Source organism: Muntiacus reevesi, chromosome 3 (genome assembly GCF_963930625.1).
Source record: "Muntiacus reevesi chromosome 3, mMunRee1.1, whole genome shotgun sequence".
NCBI classification, from domain to species: Eukaryota; Metazoa; Chordata; class Mammalia; order Artiodactyla; family Cervidae; genus Muntiacus; species Muntiacus reevesi.
Genome location: NC_089251.1, coordinates 243,795,069 through 243,815,498, shown reverse-complemented (window position 1 = coordinate 243,815,498; position 20,430 = coordinate 243,795,069). Strand labels below are relative to the sequence as shown.

At 35.9% G+C, this 20,430-nt stretch overlaps 1 protein-coding gene across 6 annotated transcripts in view; it reads right to left on the bottom strand.

Annotated features, from left to right (window-relative positions):
- The window catches only part of UBR3 (ubiquitin protein ligase E3 component n-recognin 3), a 190,134-nt gene that overhangs the window by 93,352 nt on the left and 76,352 nt on the right, over positions 1-20,430 (bottom strand). For all 6 annotated transcript variants that reach the window (XM_065931732.1, XM_065931734.1, XM_065931735.1 and 3 more), the window contains exons 11-19: positions 19,696-19,782; positions 15,102-15,167; positions 14,920-15,009; positions 14,449-14,577; positions 13,649-13,701; positions 13,413-13,546; positions 12,996-13,081; positions 8,365-8,506; positions 6,321-6,417 (exon numbers count right to left, since the gene is read on the bottom strand). In XM_065931732.1, the coding sequence (XP_065787804.1) occupies positions 6,321-6,417; positions 8,365-8,506; positions 12,996-13,081; positions 13,413-13,546; positions 13,649-13,701; positions 14,449-14,577; positions 14,920-15,009; positions 15,102-15,167; positions 19,696-19,782 (884 nt within the window). The remainder of the gene's footprint in view (positions 1-6,320; positions 6,418-8,364; positions 8,507-12,995; positions 13,082-13,412; positions 13,547-13,648; positions 13,702-14,448; positions 14,578-14,919; positions 15,010-15,101; positions 15,168-19,695; positions 19,783-20,430) is intronic.

The following is a 20,430-nucleotide window of genomic DNA, read 5'->3' as shown; positions in this document are numbered from 1 at the left end:
CATGGATTCTTCAGTAAATAGTCCTGGAACTGGTTTTCTGTAGGGGGAAAAAAATAAATCACTACTTCACTCTATACATAAAAATCAACTCCAGGTGGATTAAAGATCCAAATATAAAAAAAGAAAACTTGAGAACTAATAAAATTTAGACAATCTAACCAGAAAACCATCAAAGATAATCCATACACTACTTTCAATGCAAGAATCATGAAGGGAAACTAAGAAGTTTTTTTTAAAGGCTCAATTTCACCCAGTAATCCAGAGAATGCAAGTCATACATTCAGCATTCAAAGTTAAAAATGACATAATGAACATAAATATTTAATTTTACTTTCACTCAAAACTCCAATGAAAATATAGTAACAGTTTTTTTTTAAGATGAAAAGCACAGGATAAGGAAAATCCAAAAAGGAAAAGAAAACGAAAATTTTGTTAATCAGAAAGCAAATGGCTATGTGGATGACTCTAGTAAACCTAAGAAAGTCAAATCACAAGAAGGCAAGGGGGAGGGCTGAAAATCAACCCCAATCACTCTGCAGAATCCTTAAAAGGCTCAGAAACTGGAAGCATCTGGTACTTCAGTAATTGGAAGTTGAGCGTGTGGCTTGCGTGCTCAGTCATGTCTGACTCTTTGTGACCCCATGGATTGTACGTAGCCCGCCAGGCTTTCTGTCCATGGGATCATCCCAGCAAGAATACTGGAGGGGGTTGCCGTTTCCTCCTCCAGGGTATCTTCCCAACACAGGGATCTAACCCGCATCTCCTGTGTCTCCTGCTCTTGGCAGGCAGATTCTTTACCACTGAGTCACCTGGGAAGCTAGAGTTGAGGAGATAGGAGGCTAAAATGAGGACTGGATGAAAACTGCTTCACCCCATCCTAACAGAATTCTGGCTGGAGAATTCGTCTCTGAAGAAGGTAAAACACAAGCACAGTTTAGGGTAGGAGGATATGCGGTTAAAGTCATCAAATGCATTTTGATTCAGAATACTTAGGCTTTGACTCCATCTCATTTACAGAAAAATGGCAGTTAGACCACTACATTCTGGGCAATATCTGAAAATACTTCTTTGAGAAATCTTACAAAACCAAAAAGAAAGTTTCAAAGAGACTAACATAGGGGCTTCTCAACAAACCTGCCTGCTTGAATCACCCCAGGGTAAAGCTCAGGATCCACAAGATCCATCAAGGCCCTGAGAGCTAGCTCTTCATCACAAGCAGCCAGAATTATCAGATATTCTAAGAATGCCTCTAACATGAAAGCTAGACACAAGAGTAGAAGATCAACTAAAGGGAAAATGATATTATGTAAGTAGGGGAAAGAAAATCTTTGAAAAAAAAATTACAAGAAGAGGCAAAACGGTTTCCTGATAAACCTATATATATAACATAGGTTTGGAAGGGGGAAATTGGTGCAGCCCACATACCCATATCAGCAGAATTTCCTGACATCTGTATGAGGCAAGAAGATCTATAAAAAGGAAAGAACTAATTCATAGTCTGGTCTCCATACAGGAGTTGATTTTTCCTGAATATCTTCTGAGACAAGGATAGGCTAAGCTGGCTTTTTAGGCATTTCAAGAGCCTTCTGTCCGTGGGTATGTTGAGAGCAAAGGCACACTCTTAAGATGCTGATGTGATTCCTCAACGTCATATTGATGCGAAAAAACAATACAGACAAGAGAAAGAAGAGGAAATGGCAGCTTCTCAGGAAACTGCTGATATTCCAAGATGTAGCCATAGAATTCACTCAGGAAGAGTGGGAATTTATGGACATCACTCAATGGGAACTATACTTGGTCTCCCTGAGTCCTGTCTGTAAGACGGACGTGGTTACCTTTATGGAGCAAGAGAAGGACCCCTGGGACGTGGAGGAAATGGAGACAACAGCCATACATCCAGGAACTGAGGCCGCCACCCAAGTGGAGAATGGTGACTTCAGGATGAGCTCAAGATTTCTGGGGCACCACCCTATTACTTCACCACCAACCAATCAGAAAAAAGTCACATACCCTGTAGCCCTCCCCCTAAATTTTGCGTATAAAAACTTCTCCCTAAAAACAATGGGAGAATTTGGGGTTTTCTAGAGCACAAGCCTCTTGTTCTTTTTGCTTGGTCCTGCAATAATCCCTTCTCTGCTTAAAAAAAAATACCATTAACATACCAGAGAAATAAGTTGCATCTATGAGTCAAGAAGAGGGTGTCATTACACTCTTTAAAAAAAAAAGAAAAAAATTGGTTTCTATATAATACTATAGTGGCTACATATAAGCATAATTTTTAAAACAATTCCAATAGTGTATAATAAAATGTTTTAATTATTATATTTCATTTAGCATAGAAAAGCAACTTTTAGCTTTTATTTCATTTGATTTAAGCACTAGGCCCCTAAATATGCAATACCTAGATTAATAAAGTGTTCTGACATAAAGGTTATATATTTCTCCAAGGCAGCAGGTAACATCATTTGACTGCTCTTTTCAAAATCATTAATGGAATAATGTGTAAACAAAAAGCTACATGACAGAAAAAAAAAATTTAAGTGCTCAAACCAACACCTAATTACTGACTAGTTTGAGACAAAAGTGACACATATAAACTCATACGATATACTTTAAAACATGGGCCAACAACCATTAACCTTTAAGATGGGAAGCAACAGAAGTATCAGAAATTAGAGTTCAAAAAAATTTGCTTTCCAGCTGAATTTAAAATAACCACTATAAAAAAACCACATCTGTCTTTCGGAAATGGCCTAGATAATAGTTCCAACACTGCCATTAACAAACATATCTCACTGAACTTCTCTGGATAACAATGTCCTTGTATATAAAATATAATACTAAATTGAATACATGGTTTTCCAAGTGTTGATTTGCTTTGTTCTTGTTGGGTTTTGTTTTATCCTTCACTTTAAACGCTGAATTGTCCATTAAAGGGTATTTTGGAAGGGAGTAAGGAAGGTGAGAGGAGCCACCGTCACTGTTTTAGACCTCCTCTCGCTATTGCCCGGCTCCTTCTTTCAGTGACGGCCCCCAAGACATGTCTACAGAAGCTGGAGAGAAGATCTTGAAGGGCTTTTTCCAGCAATTTTCCAGCAAAGATCTAAGCATCACACAAAGAAAATGACTTATTTTCACTTAAACTCTCAGCACAAAAAAAATTTAAGAAACTCACTTTTCATTCATTTAGCAATTACTGATTATCTACAAAGTGCCTAGTATCCAGGTAGATTCTGGAGACAAAACAGCTTTAATTTACCTATTCATTTTCTCTATAATTCTTCAAAACACCTTTCTATCACCTTCTTAAAAGAAAAAAGATCACACTAAGTAAAATCAGTTTCACCACTTTTGTTCCTTAAAACTAAAAGAAGATGAAAATGACCAACAGCCAATAAGCCCCACACTTTAGGGTTATTTCCCAGCTGTGTTATAATAAGAACTGAACCAGTCAATTATGCCATCATACAAGACATATCAACAAAAGAAAGAGATGTTATATTTCATATACAAAATAAATTTCAAAGCAATTAAGTTTTACATAGAAACAAACATATTCTTCATATCCATACTTATTTTAAATATACAAAATATTATTGGGTTACTATAGTTTGTGCATAAAATTTCACAGATTTACATGAAAATAATTTTAATATGAAGCTAATGTATGTTTATGTTATTATTTTTTCATTTTAAATACACACTTCTTTAAAACAAAGATTTTCAAACTGCCAAGAAACATCACACATTTCAGAAATATTTCTAAAAAACTATAAAGCTATTGGACAGGAATTCAAAAGCAAAATGAGGAGAATGAGAGAATGGGAAAAAAATATAAAGCAAAATAGGAGAGAGGAAATTTAACAAAAACAGTTCTAAAAATATGGTTTTCTTTATGCAAAGCAGTTGCAAGTCAAAATATGACAAGGTTCTAAACAACTAATAACACAAAATAAGTCAGAAAATACAAGGTACCTACAAACAGAAAAGGTTACCTATATGTCAGTATAGGTTTAAACCAGCTTTCTCAACCTTGACACTAATGACATTCGAGGCCAGAAATTCTTAGTTGTGGGGACCAGACTTAGCCTATGCTACATGTCAGTTTTAGCCCTCTGAAGTCTGTAGACAATAGCAAATGTCCCCTGGAGGACAAAATTCATCCTGATTGGGAACCACTGGTCTAAATGAAGGAAATTAATTTCTCAAAGCTCAAGTAAAAATCTTCTATTTGAAAAATAAAGACCACAGTTCTCTTTGCTTTACAGAGTGCCTGGTATATAATAATGCACTCAGTAAATGCATGTGTGTGTGCTCAGTCGTGTCTGACTCTTTGAGACCCCATGGCTGTAGTTTGCCAGGCTCCGGTGTCCATGGAATTTTCTAGGCAAGAGTACTAGAATGGGTAGCCATTTCTTCCTTCACAGGATCGTCCCAACCCCAGGATCAAACCCACATGCCCTGCGTCTCCTGCACTGGCATATGTATTCCTTACCACAGAGCCACCTGGGAAGCCTTTACTCAATAAATGTACATTGTCAAATTGAATTTCACTTTTAAAACTGATTACATAAAGTATTTAACGACTCTTTCAAGGCCTGGAAAGCTTCAGGCCAATCCTAGTCCAAACTGCTATGTATTACAAAGTAAAGCAGAATAATAAAATTAACTAAATATTTAATTCTTATATATTCAATGACAAGCTACCACGCACTCCCCCTTAAAAAAGGCAGAGCCACTTAAGACAACAAATAGTATTTATGAAGGCCAGACTAGGTTTTCCATGGAAATGCTTCCTCCCATCCATCTTTCATTTTCAGCATGAACAATTTCAAATTTATTTACTCAATGAACAATATTGTGAATGTCTATTATGTGCCAGCACTGAGATAGATTCTGAAGGTATAAAAGAGAGAGAAAGACAAAAATAACTTCCTTCAAGTAATAACAAAAAAAGTAAAAAAAATAGTTGTAAAAAGCAAACAAACAGTTACACAACTATACAAAAACTATATAAAGAGGTTGCTAAGAAAGGAGAATCTAAGGCTATCTCCCCAAGAGTTCTAGAGAAAAGTAGAGAGAAATGCCGAACTAAGTTTTGTTTTCTGTTTTTGTCTTTCTTGGGGTGGGGGTAGGGGAGTGGAGAGCATGCTAAAATTCTACACTATAAACTTTCTTCAGATGTATCTATGATGGTGGTTCTTAAATTCAACATATATCTATTACTGCAAAGTCTTGGCAAAGAGAAGTTTCAATTATACCCAATATCTGTATTTACACTTTGATAGTTATATGAACAAATATCTTCTCAAGATCAAATACATTTAAATCATTTTAAACTTGTTTTCAAAATGTTTGAGCACAAATAAACTGAGCACACATGAAAGATGATATTCTATAATGCTCAGCAATACACTAACCATTTAATGTTTAAAAACAGGAGAAAATATTGGGCTGGCCAAAACACTGCTTTGGGTCTTTCTGTAAACTCTTATGGAAGAACCTTACAAGCTTTTTGTTGTTGTTGTTCAGTTGCTCAGTCGTGTCCAACTCTGTGCCAACCCACGGACTGTAGCCTACCAGGCTCCTCTGTCCATGGGATTACCCAAGCAAGAATACTATAGGGGGATGCCATTTCCTCCTCCAGGGGATCTTCCTGACCTAGGGATCGAACCCACGTCTCCACATCTCCTGCACTGGAGACAGATTCTCAACTAGCAAGCCAGCGGCAAAGCCCCGTATGAACTTTTTGGCCAATACAATAATACATTAAAAAGCAATCTACAACAATAATATATAAAACTGAATTCTCCATTAAAAAGATATCTTCAAAACTTTTCTGCAATTGTCAACATTTTAACTATTTTGGTAAATATTTACATAGAAAACTAATTTTATTTTGTCTATTTTCCCAGTCGTTAAGAACACAGCAATATTACCACATTTTTTGTAGTTACCCATCATCTCTGATAGGAGACCATTTTATTCTTTTAACTTGTGCCTCCTCTACTGGTTTAAAAGTAGAACACCACAAAATCAAGCTTTGAATTCCACTGGTCAAATAGCAACTAAATAAGTTTGTTATTTTTTATGCTTATTAGTGTTTTCTATAATTTATTTTTATCAGATTAATGTCAGATTTTGGATTCTAGAGAACATAAATCTCAGCCACATTCTTTTTTAATCTTAAAATATTTCTTTCCTCTAAAGATCTTAAGTATACTTTAATGAGAGCATTATCACATTTGCGTTATAACTGAATTTTTTTTTTAATAAACAGAAGATATCCATTATTATACTAATCAATATAACAGACTTACAATGCTGTGTATCTGTCCATTGCAGACTGCACGTCTCTACGGTAAACTGTTCGAAGAATGACCATGACGGGGTCAAATTCGTGATCCCAGACTTCAGCTATCATTCAAAAGAGAGTAGAAACAAAACACTGATGATTTCTTAGGAATCAAGTCAATCGCCAATGACTAACTGTGCGTGCATGTTCAGTCGCTCAGTCGTATCTGACTTTTCTGCAGCCCCATGGACTGTAGCCCACCAGGCTCCTTTGTCCATGGAATTGTCCAGGCAAGAATACTGGAGTGGGTTGCCATTTCCTCCTCCAGGGGATCTTCCCAGAGATCGAACCCAGGTCTCCTGCGTCTCCTGCACTGGCAGGTGCTTCTTTACCACTTTGACTCTAATGACTAATTACACTTCAGTATATCTTAAATTTAAAAGATGGTAAAGTTTAATTTGACTGGACTTCCCTGGTGTCTCTGCCTGACAACGCAGGAGACGCAGGTTCAATCCCTGGGTTGAGAAGAGCTCTTATAGAAGGAAACTGTAACCCACTCCAGTATTCTTGCCTTGGAAATTCCATGAACAGAGGAGTTTGGCAGGTTACAGTTCATGGGATCACAATGGAGTAGGACACAATTTAGCAACCAAACAACAACTTTAGGAGCAAGGAAAAGGTAAAACAGATGAGAAGCTATGTCCACTACCCATACTCATTTTAACAAGAGTAGGTCTGCTTTTATTGCTTTTGTATAATAAATTCATTTAAGGCTTAATTCCCCAAAACTACAAATTTAAACACTCTTTAAAGAAAAGGTTAAAAACAACTCATCCATTCCAACTCTTATTTTACAAAGAAGTCAAATGCAAAGATAAAAAACTGACTTTCTCAACATCGCACTACTAGCTGATATAATTCAGTCCTATATGTGAATATGACACTCAATTTCTTGATTCTAATCTTCAAATATCCAGTGCTCTGCCTCGGTGTCTCAAAATTTACTCTGTGTGTCAATCATCCTATAGAGATTGGTTTAAAAAAAGCAGATTTCCAGAATCTATCCCCAGAAATCTAGATGAGAGCAGATTGGGGTTTAGGCATAGAAAATTATATTTTAATAAGGACACCAACACGAATAAGTCTGACAAAGGTAATGCTCACATCACACGTTGTTAATAAGCATAGCACTATACAAGAACATCATTCTTCTTCTAAGTTCATCTTACAAAGCATTCTCTACAATGAAGAAATACTGTGCTTTTCCTTTAATGGAATACATTCCAACCAGAGACTCTGGATTGTTCTTGCTACCTTTGCGAACTCTGAAAATTCCCACATGATACGGCTTATTCTGGTGCCTTTTATCAAACACAGTACATGTTATTTACAACTTCAAACTGGGCATCATTTTTTCACTTATACAACAAGTGTCACAGGTCAGAGGTGCAAGAAATGTATAACCTCTACTTTCTTCAAAATTTTAATTTAATGAATATGTGAAAGTGAAGAAGAAAAGATCATGGATCAAAATTTCACCTACTTCTGGCTTTTGTCAAGCATGTCTCTACAAATCCAGGGGGTAAACCTTAGAAAACCAATCATTTAAGGAAAAGGTTTCTATGTATTTACAAAGGTTCAAAACATCTGAGAACACTATCAGTATTCCATATAGATTTTTAACTGTTTCAAGTTAAACTTAGGATAGTGACAACTATTTCAAAATCAAATTTAAAGGGCAAATACACTCAGAGTGTTTTTAAGTATATATTTTAAGTCATAATTTCAAGTTCATTCACTTACAAACATACACTGGTCTTCATATATAAAGTTCCTTTTATAATTTAGACTCATCTCAGAAGTCTTACTATGACATAAACCATAGATTTTTAAATAAAAGGAACCAATATCATGGTATACTGAAAAAGACAAACATACATGTATAAGAAAGTTGAGGGGGGAAAACCAAAGCTAAGGAAATAAAAGGCAAACATTTTGTTTCGGTATATACAACAAACCTTCAAAGAAACCTGATATTTGACAAAATACATTCATAGATATAAACGTACCTTTAGGAGTATACATGCCTTGTTGCATAGAACCTCCAGGTTCAAAAACAGGAGCCTTAAAATCAGCTACCGCTGATAAAACTGATTCAAAGCTATAACTTCCTGGAATAATACCACTTTTAGGATTTGGATTTTCTGGAATATGATGCATGTGTCAAGAAAAAAAATTAATAACTAAAAGTCAGACTTATAATCTTAATAAGGTATTCTAGTTTCCAAATTTCTTTGCTAAAATATTCTTGTCTCGAGAACCCCATGAACACTATGAAAAGGCAAAAAGATAGCACACTGAAAGATGAACACCCCAGGTCAGTAGGTGCCGAACATGCTACTGGAGGTCAGTGGGGAAATAACTCCAGAGAGAATGAAGAGACGGAGCCAGAGCAAAAACAACGCTCAACTGTGGATGTGACTGGGGATGGCAGTAAAGTCTGATGTTGTAAAGAACAGTAATGCCTAGGAACCTGAAATGTTAGGCCCATGAATCAAGGTAAATTGCAAGTGGTGAAACAGGACATGGCAAGACTGAACATCAACATCTCAGGAATCAATGAACTTAAAAGGACTGGAATGGGCGAATTTAACTCAAATGACCATTGTAAGAATCCCTGAGAAGAAATGTAGTAGCCCTCATAGTCAACAAAAGAGTCTGTAATGAAGTACTTGGGTGCAATCTCAAAAATGACAGAATGACCTCTGTTCATCTCCAAGGCAAACCATTCAATATGGCGGTAATCCAAGTCTATGCCCCAACCAGTAATGCTGAAGAAGCTGAAGTTGAACAGTTCTAAAAAGACCTACAAGGCCTTCTAGAACTAACACCCAAAAAAGATGTCCTTTTCATCACAGGGGACTTGGAATCCAAAAGTAGGAAGTCAAGAGATAGCTGGAGTAACACGCAAGTTTGGCCTTGGAGTAAAAAATGAAGCAGGGCAAAGGCTAATAGAGTTTTGCCAAGAGAACGCACTGGTCACAGCAAACACCCTCTTCCTACAACACAAGAGAAGACTCTACACAAGGACATCACCAGATGGTCAATACCAAAATCAGACTGACTATATTCTTTGCAGTCAAAGATGGAGAAGTTCTATAAAGCCAGCAAAAACAAGACCTGGAGCTGACTGTGGCTCAGATCATGAACTCCTTATTGCCAAATTCAGACTTAAACTGAAGAAAGAGGGGGAAACCACTAGAGCAATCAGGTATGACCTAAATCAAATCCCTTATGATTATACAGTGAAAGTGACAAACAGATTCAAGGAATTAGACCTGATAAAGTCTATGAAGACCTGAAGACCTATGGATGGAGGCTCGTGACACTGTACAGGAGGCAGTGATCAAGTCCATCCCCAAGAAAAAGAAATAAAAAAAGGCAAAATGGTGGTCTGACGAGGCATTACCAATAGCTGAGAAAAGAAGAGAAGCTAAAGGCAAAGGAGAAAAGGAAAGATATATCCATTAGAATGCAGAGTTCCAAAGAATAGCAAGGAGAGATAACAAAGCCTTCCTCATTGATCAATGCAAAGATATAGAGGTGCAAAGATATAGAGGAAAACAACAGAATGGGAAAGACTAGAGATCTCTTCAAGAACCTTAGAGATACCAAGGGAACATTTCATGCAAAGATGGGATCAATAAAGTACAGAAATGGTATGGACCTAACAGGAGCAGAAGATATTAAGAGGTGGCAAGAATATACAGAACTATACAAAAGAGATGTTCATGACCCAGATAACCACGATGGTATGATCACTGGACTAGGACCAGACACCCTGGAAAGCAAAGTCAAGTGGGCCTTAGGAAGCATCACTATGAACAAAGCTAGTGGAGGTGACGGAATTCCAGTTGAGCTATTTCAAATCCTAAATCCTAAATGATGATGCTGTGAAAGTGTTGCACTCAATATGCCAGCAAATTTGGAAAACTCAGCAGTGGCCACAGGACTGGAACAGGTCAGTTTTCTTTCCAACCAACCCCAAAGAAAGACAATGCCAAAGAATGTTCAAACTACCACACAATTGCATTCATCTCACATGCTAGCCAAGTAATGCTCAAAATTCTCCAAGCCAGGCTTCAACAGTATGTGAACAATGAACTTCCAGATGGTCAAGCCGGATTTAGAAAAGGCAGAGGAACCACAGATCAAATTGCCAACATCCTTTGGATCATCAGAAAAGCAAGAGAGCTCCAGAAAAACATCTACTTCTGTTTTACTGACTACACCAAAGCTTTTGACTGTGTGGATCACAATAAACTGTGGAAAGTTCTTAAAGAGATGGGAATACCAGACCACATTACCTGCCTCCTGAAAAATCTGTATGCAGGTAAAGAAGCAACAGTCAGAACAGTACATGGAACAACAGACTGTTTCCAAATAGGGAAAGGAGTATGTCGAGGCTGTATATTATCACCCTGCTTATTTAACTTATATGCAGAGTACCTCATGCGAAATGTCAGGCTGGATGAAGCATAAGCTGGAATCAAGATTGCTGGGAGAAATTTCAATAACCTCAGATATGCAGATGACACCATCCTTATGGCAGAAAGCAAAGAAGAACTGAAGAGCCTCTTGATGAAAGTGAAACAGGAGAGTGAAAAAGTTGGCTTAAAATTCAACATTCAGAAAACTAAGATCATGGCATCTGATCCCATCTCTTCATGGCAAACAGATAGGAAAATAAAGGAAACCGTGACAGACTTTATTTTTGGGGGCTCTGAAAGGACTGCAGATGGTGACTGCAGCCATGAAATTAAAAGATGCTTACTCCTTGGAAGGAAAGCTATGACCAACCTAGACAGCATATTAAAAAACAGAGACATTACTTTGCCAACAAAGGTCCATCTAGTCAAAAATATGGTTTTCCCAATAGTCATGTATGGATATGAGAGTTGGACCATAAAGAAAGCTGAGCACCAAAAAATTGATGCTTTTGAACTGTGGTGTTGGAGAAGACTCTTGAGAGTCCCTTGGACTGCAAGGAGATCAAAAAAGTCAATCCTAAAGAAAATTAGTCCTGAATATTCACTAGAAGAACTGATGCTGAAGCTGAAGCTCCAATACTTTGGCCACCTGATGCGAAGAACTGACTCACTGGAAAAGACCCTGATGCCAGGAAAGATGGAAGGCAGGAGGAGAAGGGGATGACAGAGGATGAGATGGTTGGATGGCATCACCAACTCAATGGACATGAGCTTTGAGCAAGCTCTGTGAGTTGGTGATGGACAGAGAAGACTAGTGTGCTGCAGTCCATAGGGTCGCAAAGAGTCTGACATGACTTGAGACTGAACTGAACTGAATTGAATCAGCTGTAATATATAAAGCTGGCCACAAGAGGGCTACATAATACAACAGTTCAATAATAACTTTTTATTAATTGTGAATTTTTAAAATAGCTTAATGCAGATTAACTTTTAAAACAGCTTATTTCAAAAAAAAAAAAAAAACAGCTTATTTCTAAGACAGCTTAATTAATATCCTACTAATAAATTATATGCTGAAGTAGTTTTGATGTATATTTCCCCCAAAACAAATGAATAGTTTCAGGAAATGAAAAAAAAACCTTTTAAAATTAATCTCCATTTTCATCAGCTTGCAAACAATGTTATATACTTTGTCTTAGAAAATCAAAGACAGTATACTAAATATCAGCCCAGATTTTTTTTTCAGCCCAGATTTTTATGAGCAAAGACACAAAAAAGACACAAAATATCCTCCTCAAAATAATGAAAAGATACTAAGCAAATTTTTCAAAAAGAAGAAAACCAGAAAACCCTAGATTCTTTCCTATTGGTTTCACATTAAAGCTATATAATTTTTTCTAAATTCAAAGTTACGGATAATTCTTCTGCTCTTTTACAGCACTGATACACAGTACATAAAGGCTGAATGAAATCATCAAACAGTATCAAGTTGTTGTCTGCTTAAGAAAATCTTCAAGGTTATCAAATAGACTTTCTAATAGGAGCCAGTTCATAAAACTTTAGTCAATTATTTCAAACAAATCATAATGTACAAAATAAATTTAGTCAAAAATTCACAAAGCAAATATTACCACTAAATAACATGATAATCTTTGTCTAAAATTTTATTAACAATACCTAAAAAAAATAATAAAGTGTCCACTGAATCCTCAGTACTATACAGAGTTTGTAGACAATAAAGTTTGTAGACAATAGTCTTTGCCCTTCAAAGTCTCTTGGTTTAACACTGAATTCTCAGAAAAAAATACTCAGAACGTTTAAAACTGATAATTATAAGACATAACTCTAAATTTTAATGATGAATTCCAGCCTGGTTATACAAATACAGTAGACCTAGCTGCCTTTCACCAAATGTCCAGCTCCCTTTTACTACTGCTGTCCTAAAAGGTCAGATTCCGGGATGCCCAGAGCAAACAGTTCTGATGCTTAAACAAGGTCTAACAAGAGCACTCTGGGAGGTGACGATTAGAGGCAAATCTGCCACTGGTCTTGAACACAGAATTGATCAAAAAATTGGGAGTTTTTTTCCATATTACTTTCCAATCTCAAAAAAAAAGTTTTAATCAGAAAGTGATATATCTTTAATCCACAAATATTACTTGCAATTTAGATCCTACAACTAAAAGAAAATTAAACTCTTAAAAGGATATGAGGTCCAGCAATGAACTATGTGTTCTGTCATTCATACACAGCTGGGCTACCATCTCTGCTCTGAGAATCTCATCATCAGACATTCCTAAAATTAAAAATAGAATTAATATATCTGAATATTTATATATTATAAAGAAACAACTTACCACACAATTAAGTTATTTTACCAAAAATGAGATGCTTCAAAAATCATAGGACAAAGAAAACAATGCCCCAATATAACTGCAGTTTACCCTGCTATTTTCAGTCCCTTAAGTAAGGGTTCAAATAATATTCTAAAAGGAGTACTAATGGTAAAACATATCATGTCAAGAGTTTGAAATGCATCCTTTCCTTTTTTTTTTATAAACCAGCTACTACCACAGGGTAAGGGGAGGAAAGGGAGGTACCCAAGTATTTGTATTAGTGCTTTTTACCTAAATGTAAACGAAGACTCAAAAGAATCACAAGAAATGTAAGAGCGCCTTCTAACATGGATCTCTCATGCTCTGCATCAAGTACTGTGTTTTGATGTTGTGAAGCCATTGTCAACAAATCCACTACCTTAAATCTATTAAAAAAATATTTGAGACAGATTTTTTTTAAAGTTAAGACAAAATTAACTTAAATTCCAAATACTTCCTAATACCTGTATAAATAAAACTATGCTTACCTTTCAAAGACAGATGAAATAAAATAATCTGGATCAAGTCTAGATGCACAAACCTTTAAAAGATCAATAAATAAATAAATAAAAATAAAACCCACAAAGTTTATTTCTCAGTAATCAGTATTTATTTATTCAGTATTCTTTTTCTTTTTCTTTTTTCCTTTTTTCCCCCTCTGGGTATGCCACATGGCTTGCAGGATCTTAGTTCCCCAACTAGGGACTGAACCTGGGGCCCTGACAGTGAAAGCACTGAGTCCTAAGTACTGGACCACGAGGGAATTCCCCAGTTTTATTTCTTGTGTTTATCATTCCTCATATTTTCTGCATCATATTTGTTCAAACAGCTTACCTGGAAGTAAGTTTTTTATATGCCAGTCACTCTTGTCCTTTATTTAACTCACAGACCAAGCTAATAAACCCCCAGGCCCTTTAGCCAGGGCAGGTACCAGATAGCTGGGGATAGCCTTTATGCCCCAAAGCTCACCAAGATGATTCAAACTAGCCAGTGCTAAACTACTTCCCCAGCCCTGCCTTGCCTTTCCTATGGAAACCCCAATAAAGCTTCTGATCTAGGATTTCCCCTCATTCCTTCTGCCTCCTGACAATAATCTAATGCTTCCCCTTTGGTCCTGCATGGCATGGCATGCCCCTTTTCCTTTGGAAAATGTTTAAGTAATAAAATTCTTCTTTCAATAGCACTGACCTCTCTGTGTCCTCATTTAGTCACCTCTATAAATTAAAATCCCACAGGTACAAATCAGATACTTCTGAAGTTCAACATCTGCATCACTAAGTTAGCTTACCTGTAACAGGTAAATGTCAGGATCAATCATGGAATTACAGAAATGAGACTGGACATAGGTCATGGCTTGTCCTTTGATCTGCAGACCATTTCTTACCCACATATTGCTGTGTATTTCAGCAAGACTTGCCTAGTAAAACAAAAATTAATTGAACAAAGAAGTCATCTAAAGTCAACCTTTATAAAATCATGTTATGATAAACAATCATTTCAAAATATTTTACAGCTTAATCATAGCATAAGCCTGATATTCTGTCCAGTACTTAGGATATTCATTTCAAATATATGATTTTAAAATAATCACTATATTTTATATACTCCTTCTTTTGGAAGTTAAGTTTCTATGATGACTACTGGGCACATTTATAGTAATATTCACTGAAACCGTAAATGAGGTCTCCTGCATTGCAGACAGATTCTTTACCATCTGAGCCCCCAGGGACTCCAGCCAGCCCAAAGCCTAAATACATACCTGGATTTGGAGTGGGTGAATCATTAGTTTCATTAACATTTCCTGATCTGGCAAAACAGAATCCAAATCTAGTTCTTGACATTTCACAGCCTAAAAATTGTTATAAAAAAAGTTACTAACTCAATACATATTTCCCAATGTTCGTAAAACAGATGAACAGAGTATTTAATGAAAACTTTTACCTTACTCAAAAACATAGCATAATAACGATGTAGTGGCAGATGAAAAGTGACTTGGTTAGGTGCTGGCTGGAAAGGAAGAAAATCCAGAAGTCAAATAATACTTTACCGAATTCAAAGAAGGTTTTAAAATGCTAAAACAACACTTCCACCTTGATTTACTGGCCTATACTTTTTTTTATCAAAAAGTAAGATTTTAGAAGTTATAGTTTAAAAACCCACTGTAGAAAAAATTATTCCAATTTAAAGACAGAGATGCAAGTTGCTTAAAGGCACAGACTATATACTCAACTTTTAATCCTCTGACACATCTCGTACAGAACAAGGGATGGAAGACGTTTCCCTTTACAGTCAGTCATTTCAGAATCTTCAAATGCATGCACAACAAATGTGATGATAATAACAAAAACAATAATCACAGCTAACATTCACTGAGCACTTACTATGTGCCGGTCACTGTGCTGATAAGCACTTTATTCCTATTTAATTTAATCCTAGGAGAACCCTTTGGGGTAGAAACTCAATGTTCCAATTTTATGAATAAGGAAATTCAATTTTAAAAAACTTAAGTAACTTCCTAAAGCTAAAAGGTAGTGAACTGAGAAGCTAGTCTGCTATATTCAGAATGATCTGAGGGTCTGACTACAGCCCTATTCTGAAGTGCAGTTAATGGGCTTACCTAGCTGGATGAGATGCTCCCCGTATCAGTGGTGAACACACAGTCTCTATAGGAAAGCTTAGTACAGTACATGTCAAAGATCTTTGATATCCTTGTGGATATTACAAAAAGTGTATTTTAAATCTGTGACTCCCATGGGTCACACTATTGCTAAAGGGCAAACACAAATAGTTGTCTTTCTTAAACAAACAAGAAAAATGAAACATTAAAAGGTATCACTTGTTTTTAATGCTTCTATAAATTATTAGTAAAGTTTTCTCCTGTTGAAAAAAATCTAGCCAAAACATTCTCATAATTATGCTAATATAGTATCATATTGAGTTATAAAAATTTGAAATATGTCACCATCCCTGAAAGAGTTTTTTCCAAAACCAGTATGAGAATAAGATCCTCCTTAACATGTGAATAAACATCTATAGAAAGTTGTTCTGATAAATGTTTGGCTTCCAGAAAAAGGAAGGAATTCCTGACACATGCTGCATGTGGATGAACCTTCAAGACATTATGCTAAGTGAAACAAACCAGCCACAAAAATACATATACTGTATGATTTCACTTAGGTATGCCAAGCAATCAATATCATAGAGACGCAAAGTATAATGATGGCTGCCAGAGCCTAGGCATAAGGGAAAATGAGATTACTGGTTTTTTTGGGAACAGAGTTTCAGTTTTACTAAACAAAGTTCTAGAGGTTGGTTGCACCAACAATGTGAATAACTGCATACTTTAAAAAAGGTTTAAAAGGTGGTAAATTTTATGTGCATTTCACCATAATCGAAAATAAAAATCAAACAAGTTTGCCCTATGTTACTATCATCATTTGAGTAACATAACATATACTAACTAGCTAAATCAGAATCTTCTTCAATTTCCTTTGAAGGCATCAAGAACAGTGGTGAAGAGCAGGCTCTTAAAAGCTGGGTTTGCATGCATTCAAATCCTGACTCTACCACCTATAGCTATAAAACAGAGTAAGTTACTTCTCTGCGCCTAAGCTGCCTCATCCATGAAGTGAAGATAATAAAGTGAAGATGGACAACTGTGAGGATCAAGTAAAAGAACACAGTACCCAACACACATTTCTATTAACTGCTAAGCCACAGGCTCTATCTTGTCTTTTAAGCCTTGAGCATATGCTAAACATGCATTGTTCTGCAGTTTTACATTCCATAATCTCCGTTTGTCCAATGCCACAAATAAGCTACTTGAAAAACTCTTTTATCCCTTCTTCCAAATATACTGAGGTGTTCCTCAGATTCCATTCTCAGCTTTCTACTCTTCTCATTTGAGACACTTTATTCAGTTGATAGCTTCAGCTGCCAACACAAGATGACTACTAAATCTCAGCAGAAATCTCACTCCTGAACTCCAAAACCTACATTCAAGTATCTACTGAACATCAACACTTAATTAACATCCCATGGGAACCACAAATACACTGTGTTCAGACAAAACTCAGCATCTTTGCCCTAAAACTCAATCTTTCTCAATGTTTCTTCTGCGAATTCCCAGTAATACAAATCTGAAATGTAGCCTCTTTCCTTCTCTCAAATCTCCTCCACTTGATAAGGTGTCAAAGTGTGTTTGATTTTCTAAGTACCTCTTAACTCTACTTTTTCCTCTCTTTCCATATTGCCTCTAACCAACCTTAGCTCAGGCTCTCAACATTTAGTGCCCAGATTTCAGTGCCAGCCTTTGCTTCTATTCTTACCCTCTATAAGAAACTTTTTGTGGTATTCGCCTAGCTCACAACCCTCCCTTTTCTTCTCAGAATGTCCCTTCCTCCCCACTTTCCAAATACATAAACACAGGAATTGGAGCCTGCCAGTCAAGTTTAGAGTAGTCACATCTGATTAGATCAGGGCAGGGAATCCCTTTCCTATCATGGGCAATGAGGTTCTCTCTCACTTGAAAACTGAACTGCGATTTAAAGACTGTGGAGATTCTTGGAGTATGGCTGAAACTCCAATATAAGGCAATTATAGGAAGATAATGTTTAAAAAAGGAAAAAAAAAAAGCACAGAAAAACCAATTTACAGAAAGGGAAGAAAAGAATGAGGCAGAAAGAGCAAGGAAAAGCAAGAGACAAGAGCTCCTGTTCAGTTTTCCACTCCGTTCCTGAAGTCCAGAATGCCATAAGATTCCTGAACGATCTTTCTGCACTCATAATAAAGTATCCCTCCTTTAAATCAGGCTGCCTCAAAAGTGTTTTAAAAAGAAGCTTAATTAATACATCTACTTAAATCTGTTTTTAAATGCATATTAAATCTTCATACTGCCAGGTGGCAGTCTTACTGAAACATTACTTTAACCCTGTACTTCTCCATTTATCATCTTTTAATGGCCCACTATAGTTTTAACCTCCTTTAACTGTCCAACTCTTGAGAGAGAGGACTCTCCGGCCTCATCTATTGTCATATAAACTCATACACTATAAGTAGTGCCTTTGTATATGCTTTTTCCTTTGACTCAAATGCTATATATACTTGCTCCCACTGGATTAACACACCATAAGACTTTGCTGAAACGACATTTCTACTAGGAAGTTTTTCCGGAGTCCCTCAGGGTAAATCAGATGCTCCACTCTCTTCTTCCCTATAGCACCCTGGTCACAATTTTATACAGAAGCATTCTGATCAAATTAGCCATTTACTTGTCTTCCATTTCCTCAAATTAGGAACCATTTCATCACTGTATCTGCAGTGTTTAGAACACAGTAAACATTCAATAAATATTTGCTGGGTGAACACATGTTCTACTTTCCTCTTAGGAGAGAAGACTCTAACTACTCTGCTATATACTCATAAATGTTGCTCTGCTATACACTCAGAAATGATACTTAGAATTTCAGGATTCTTAAATGGCCTACACTTTTGGAAAAATTTATTCCATCCTGTGTTCTAAGTGATTGATTGTCTTAATTCAGTTCAAAAATTATTATTTACTTCATCTATGCTGGATTACTGCAATAGCTTCTGACCTCCATTCTCAGGCTGACAGAACAAATATTTATCACATATGAAATACATGCCTCTTACTCAATCCTCATTGGCTAATAGTATTATCTTAAAGAGACTTGGTAATGCTTTAAAACAAACAAAAACACTGTCAAGACAACACTGTGTCTACAGCTACTTGATTTGTGGCAGAGCAACAATTTTTCCTCAGGTATGCCTAACTCTAAAGCTCTTTCCATTGCCAACAGCTAGTATGGTTGGAATACTACCAGACAAGCAGTTGAGAGATGCAGGCTCTGGACCCAGAATTAGTAGTTTGCCATAGAACTACAGGCAAGTCATTTAATATCTCTGTATCTCCATTTTACATCTATAAAAAAGGAAAGGATAATAGTAATCTTCCCTACTTAACCAGGGTTGTTTTCAGAAACAAATATGTCAAAGCACTTTAAGAAACAAGAAACTTTTAAACATCATAAAAGATATATTGTTTGACTGTCAAATTCTATTTAATCTTTTATTATTTTTTCTTTAATTCTTTATTTAATTCTTCTCAGTTTATTATCAATAACAATTACTTTTATTCATGCCCACAGAACACTGACCAATTAATAAAGTTGTGGTACCTTTTCCATCAATCTCCTCTATTCTATTCAAATTTGCACTGTCACTTTTTCCTCCCTGAAAGAAACTGATATTCACTCCTGAGAAATATACATTTAATAACATAAAAAATATATCCTTCTCTAGGAGATAAGCAAATACAGTTAATGTACTGTAGAATCTCCTAAATAACAAACAATTGGTCTCTTACTTCCTCCTTTTTTAAAACCTAGTGATTTTATGCTTATTCTGAAATCTTTCCCTTATCCCATGAAAAGACATTCATTCTTTTCAAGGTTAAATGAGATCTAACACTTCTTTTCTTAAATGCTTCTACATATATCAAAAATATACATACCTCATCTACGAAGTTAATGGCATCAAACCAGTCTTGAAGAGCTTCAAGGCAATATCTAACAACATTTCGGGTATATTCTTGAGTTTCCTAAAATAATAAGCTTTATAAATTTATAGTATATAAATATATATATGCTCAACTTCAAAGTATATGCAATGTATAAACATAGTTATGTGTATTATATATATATGTAAAATAATAAATATACACATTTTCAAAATAACCACATTTGCCATTTCAAGAAATCATTTCACAAATAGTAACAATTAGTGATAGTCATAAAAATTAAAGAATACAATATATCACCCTTTATATAATATATTCCTGAAAATGAACCAAAGCTGAAGTAAATTTAAGTGATGTAAATTGGATTCCATTTCAAGAGATTCTAAAAATGTAAGTTCCCTACTGTTATTATTGGGTAGACTTTCTTTTGGAATGATAAAAATAAAAGTTCCAGAAATGGATGGTTGCACAACATTGAGAATGTATGTATTTAATGTCACTGAATTGCATACCTAAAAATGGGTTACAGCAGTAAAAAAAGAAAAATTATGTTATGCATATTTTGCCACAATAAAAAAAAGAGGGCAGAACGTATGAGTACTATAAACAGCCTGTGAATATCTTAGCTTGCAAATGACTATGTTCCCCTTGAAATAAGGGTACTGTGAAAGAGTATTGTGGGCTTCCCGGGTGGCGCTAGTGATAAAGAACCTGCCTGCCAGTGCAGGA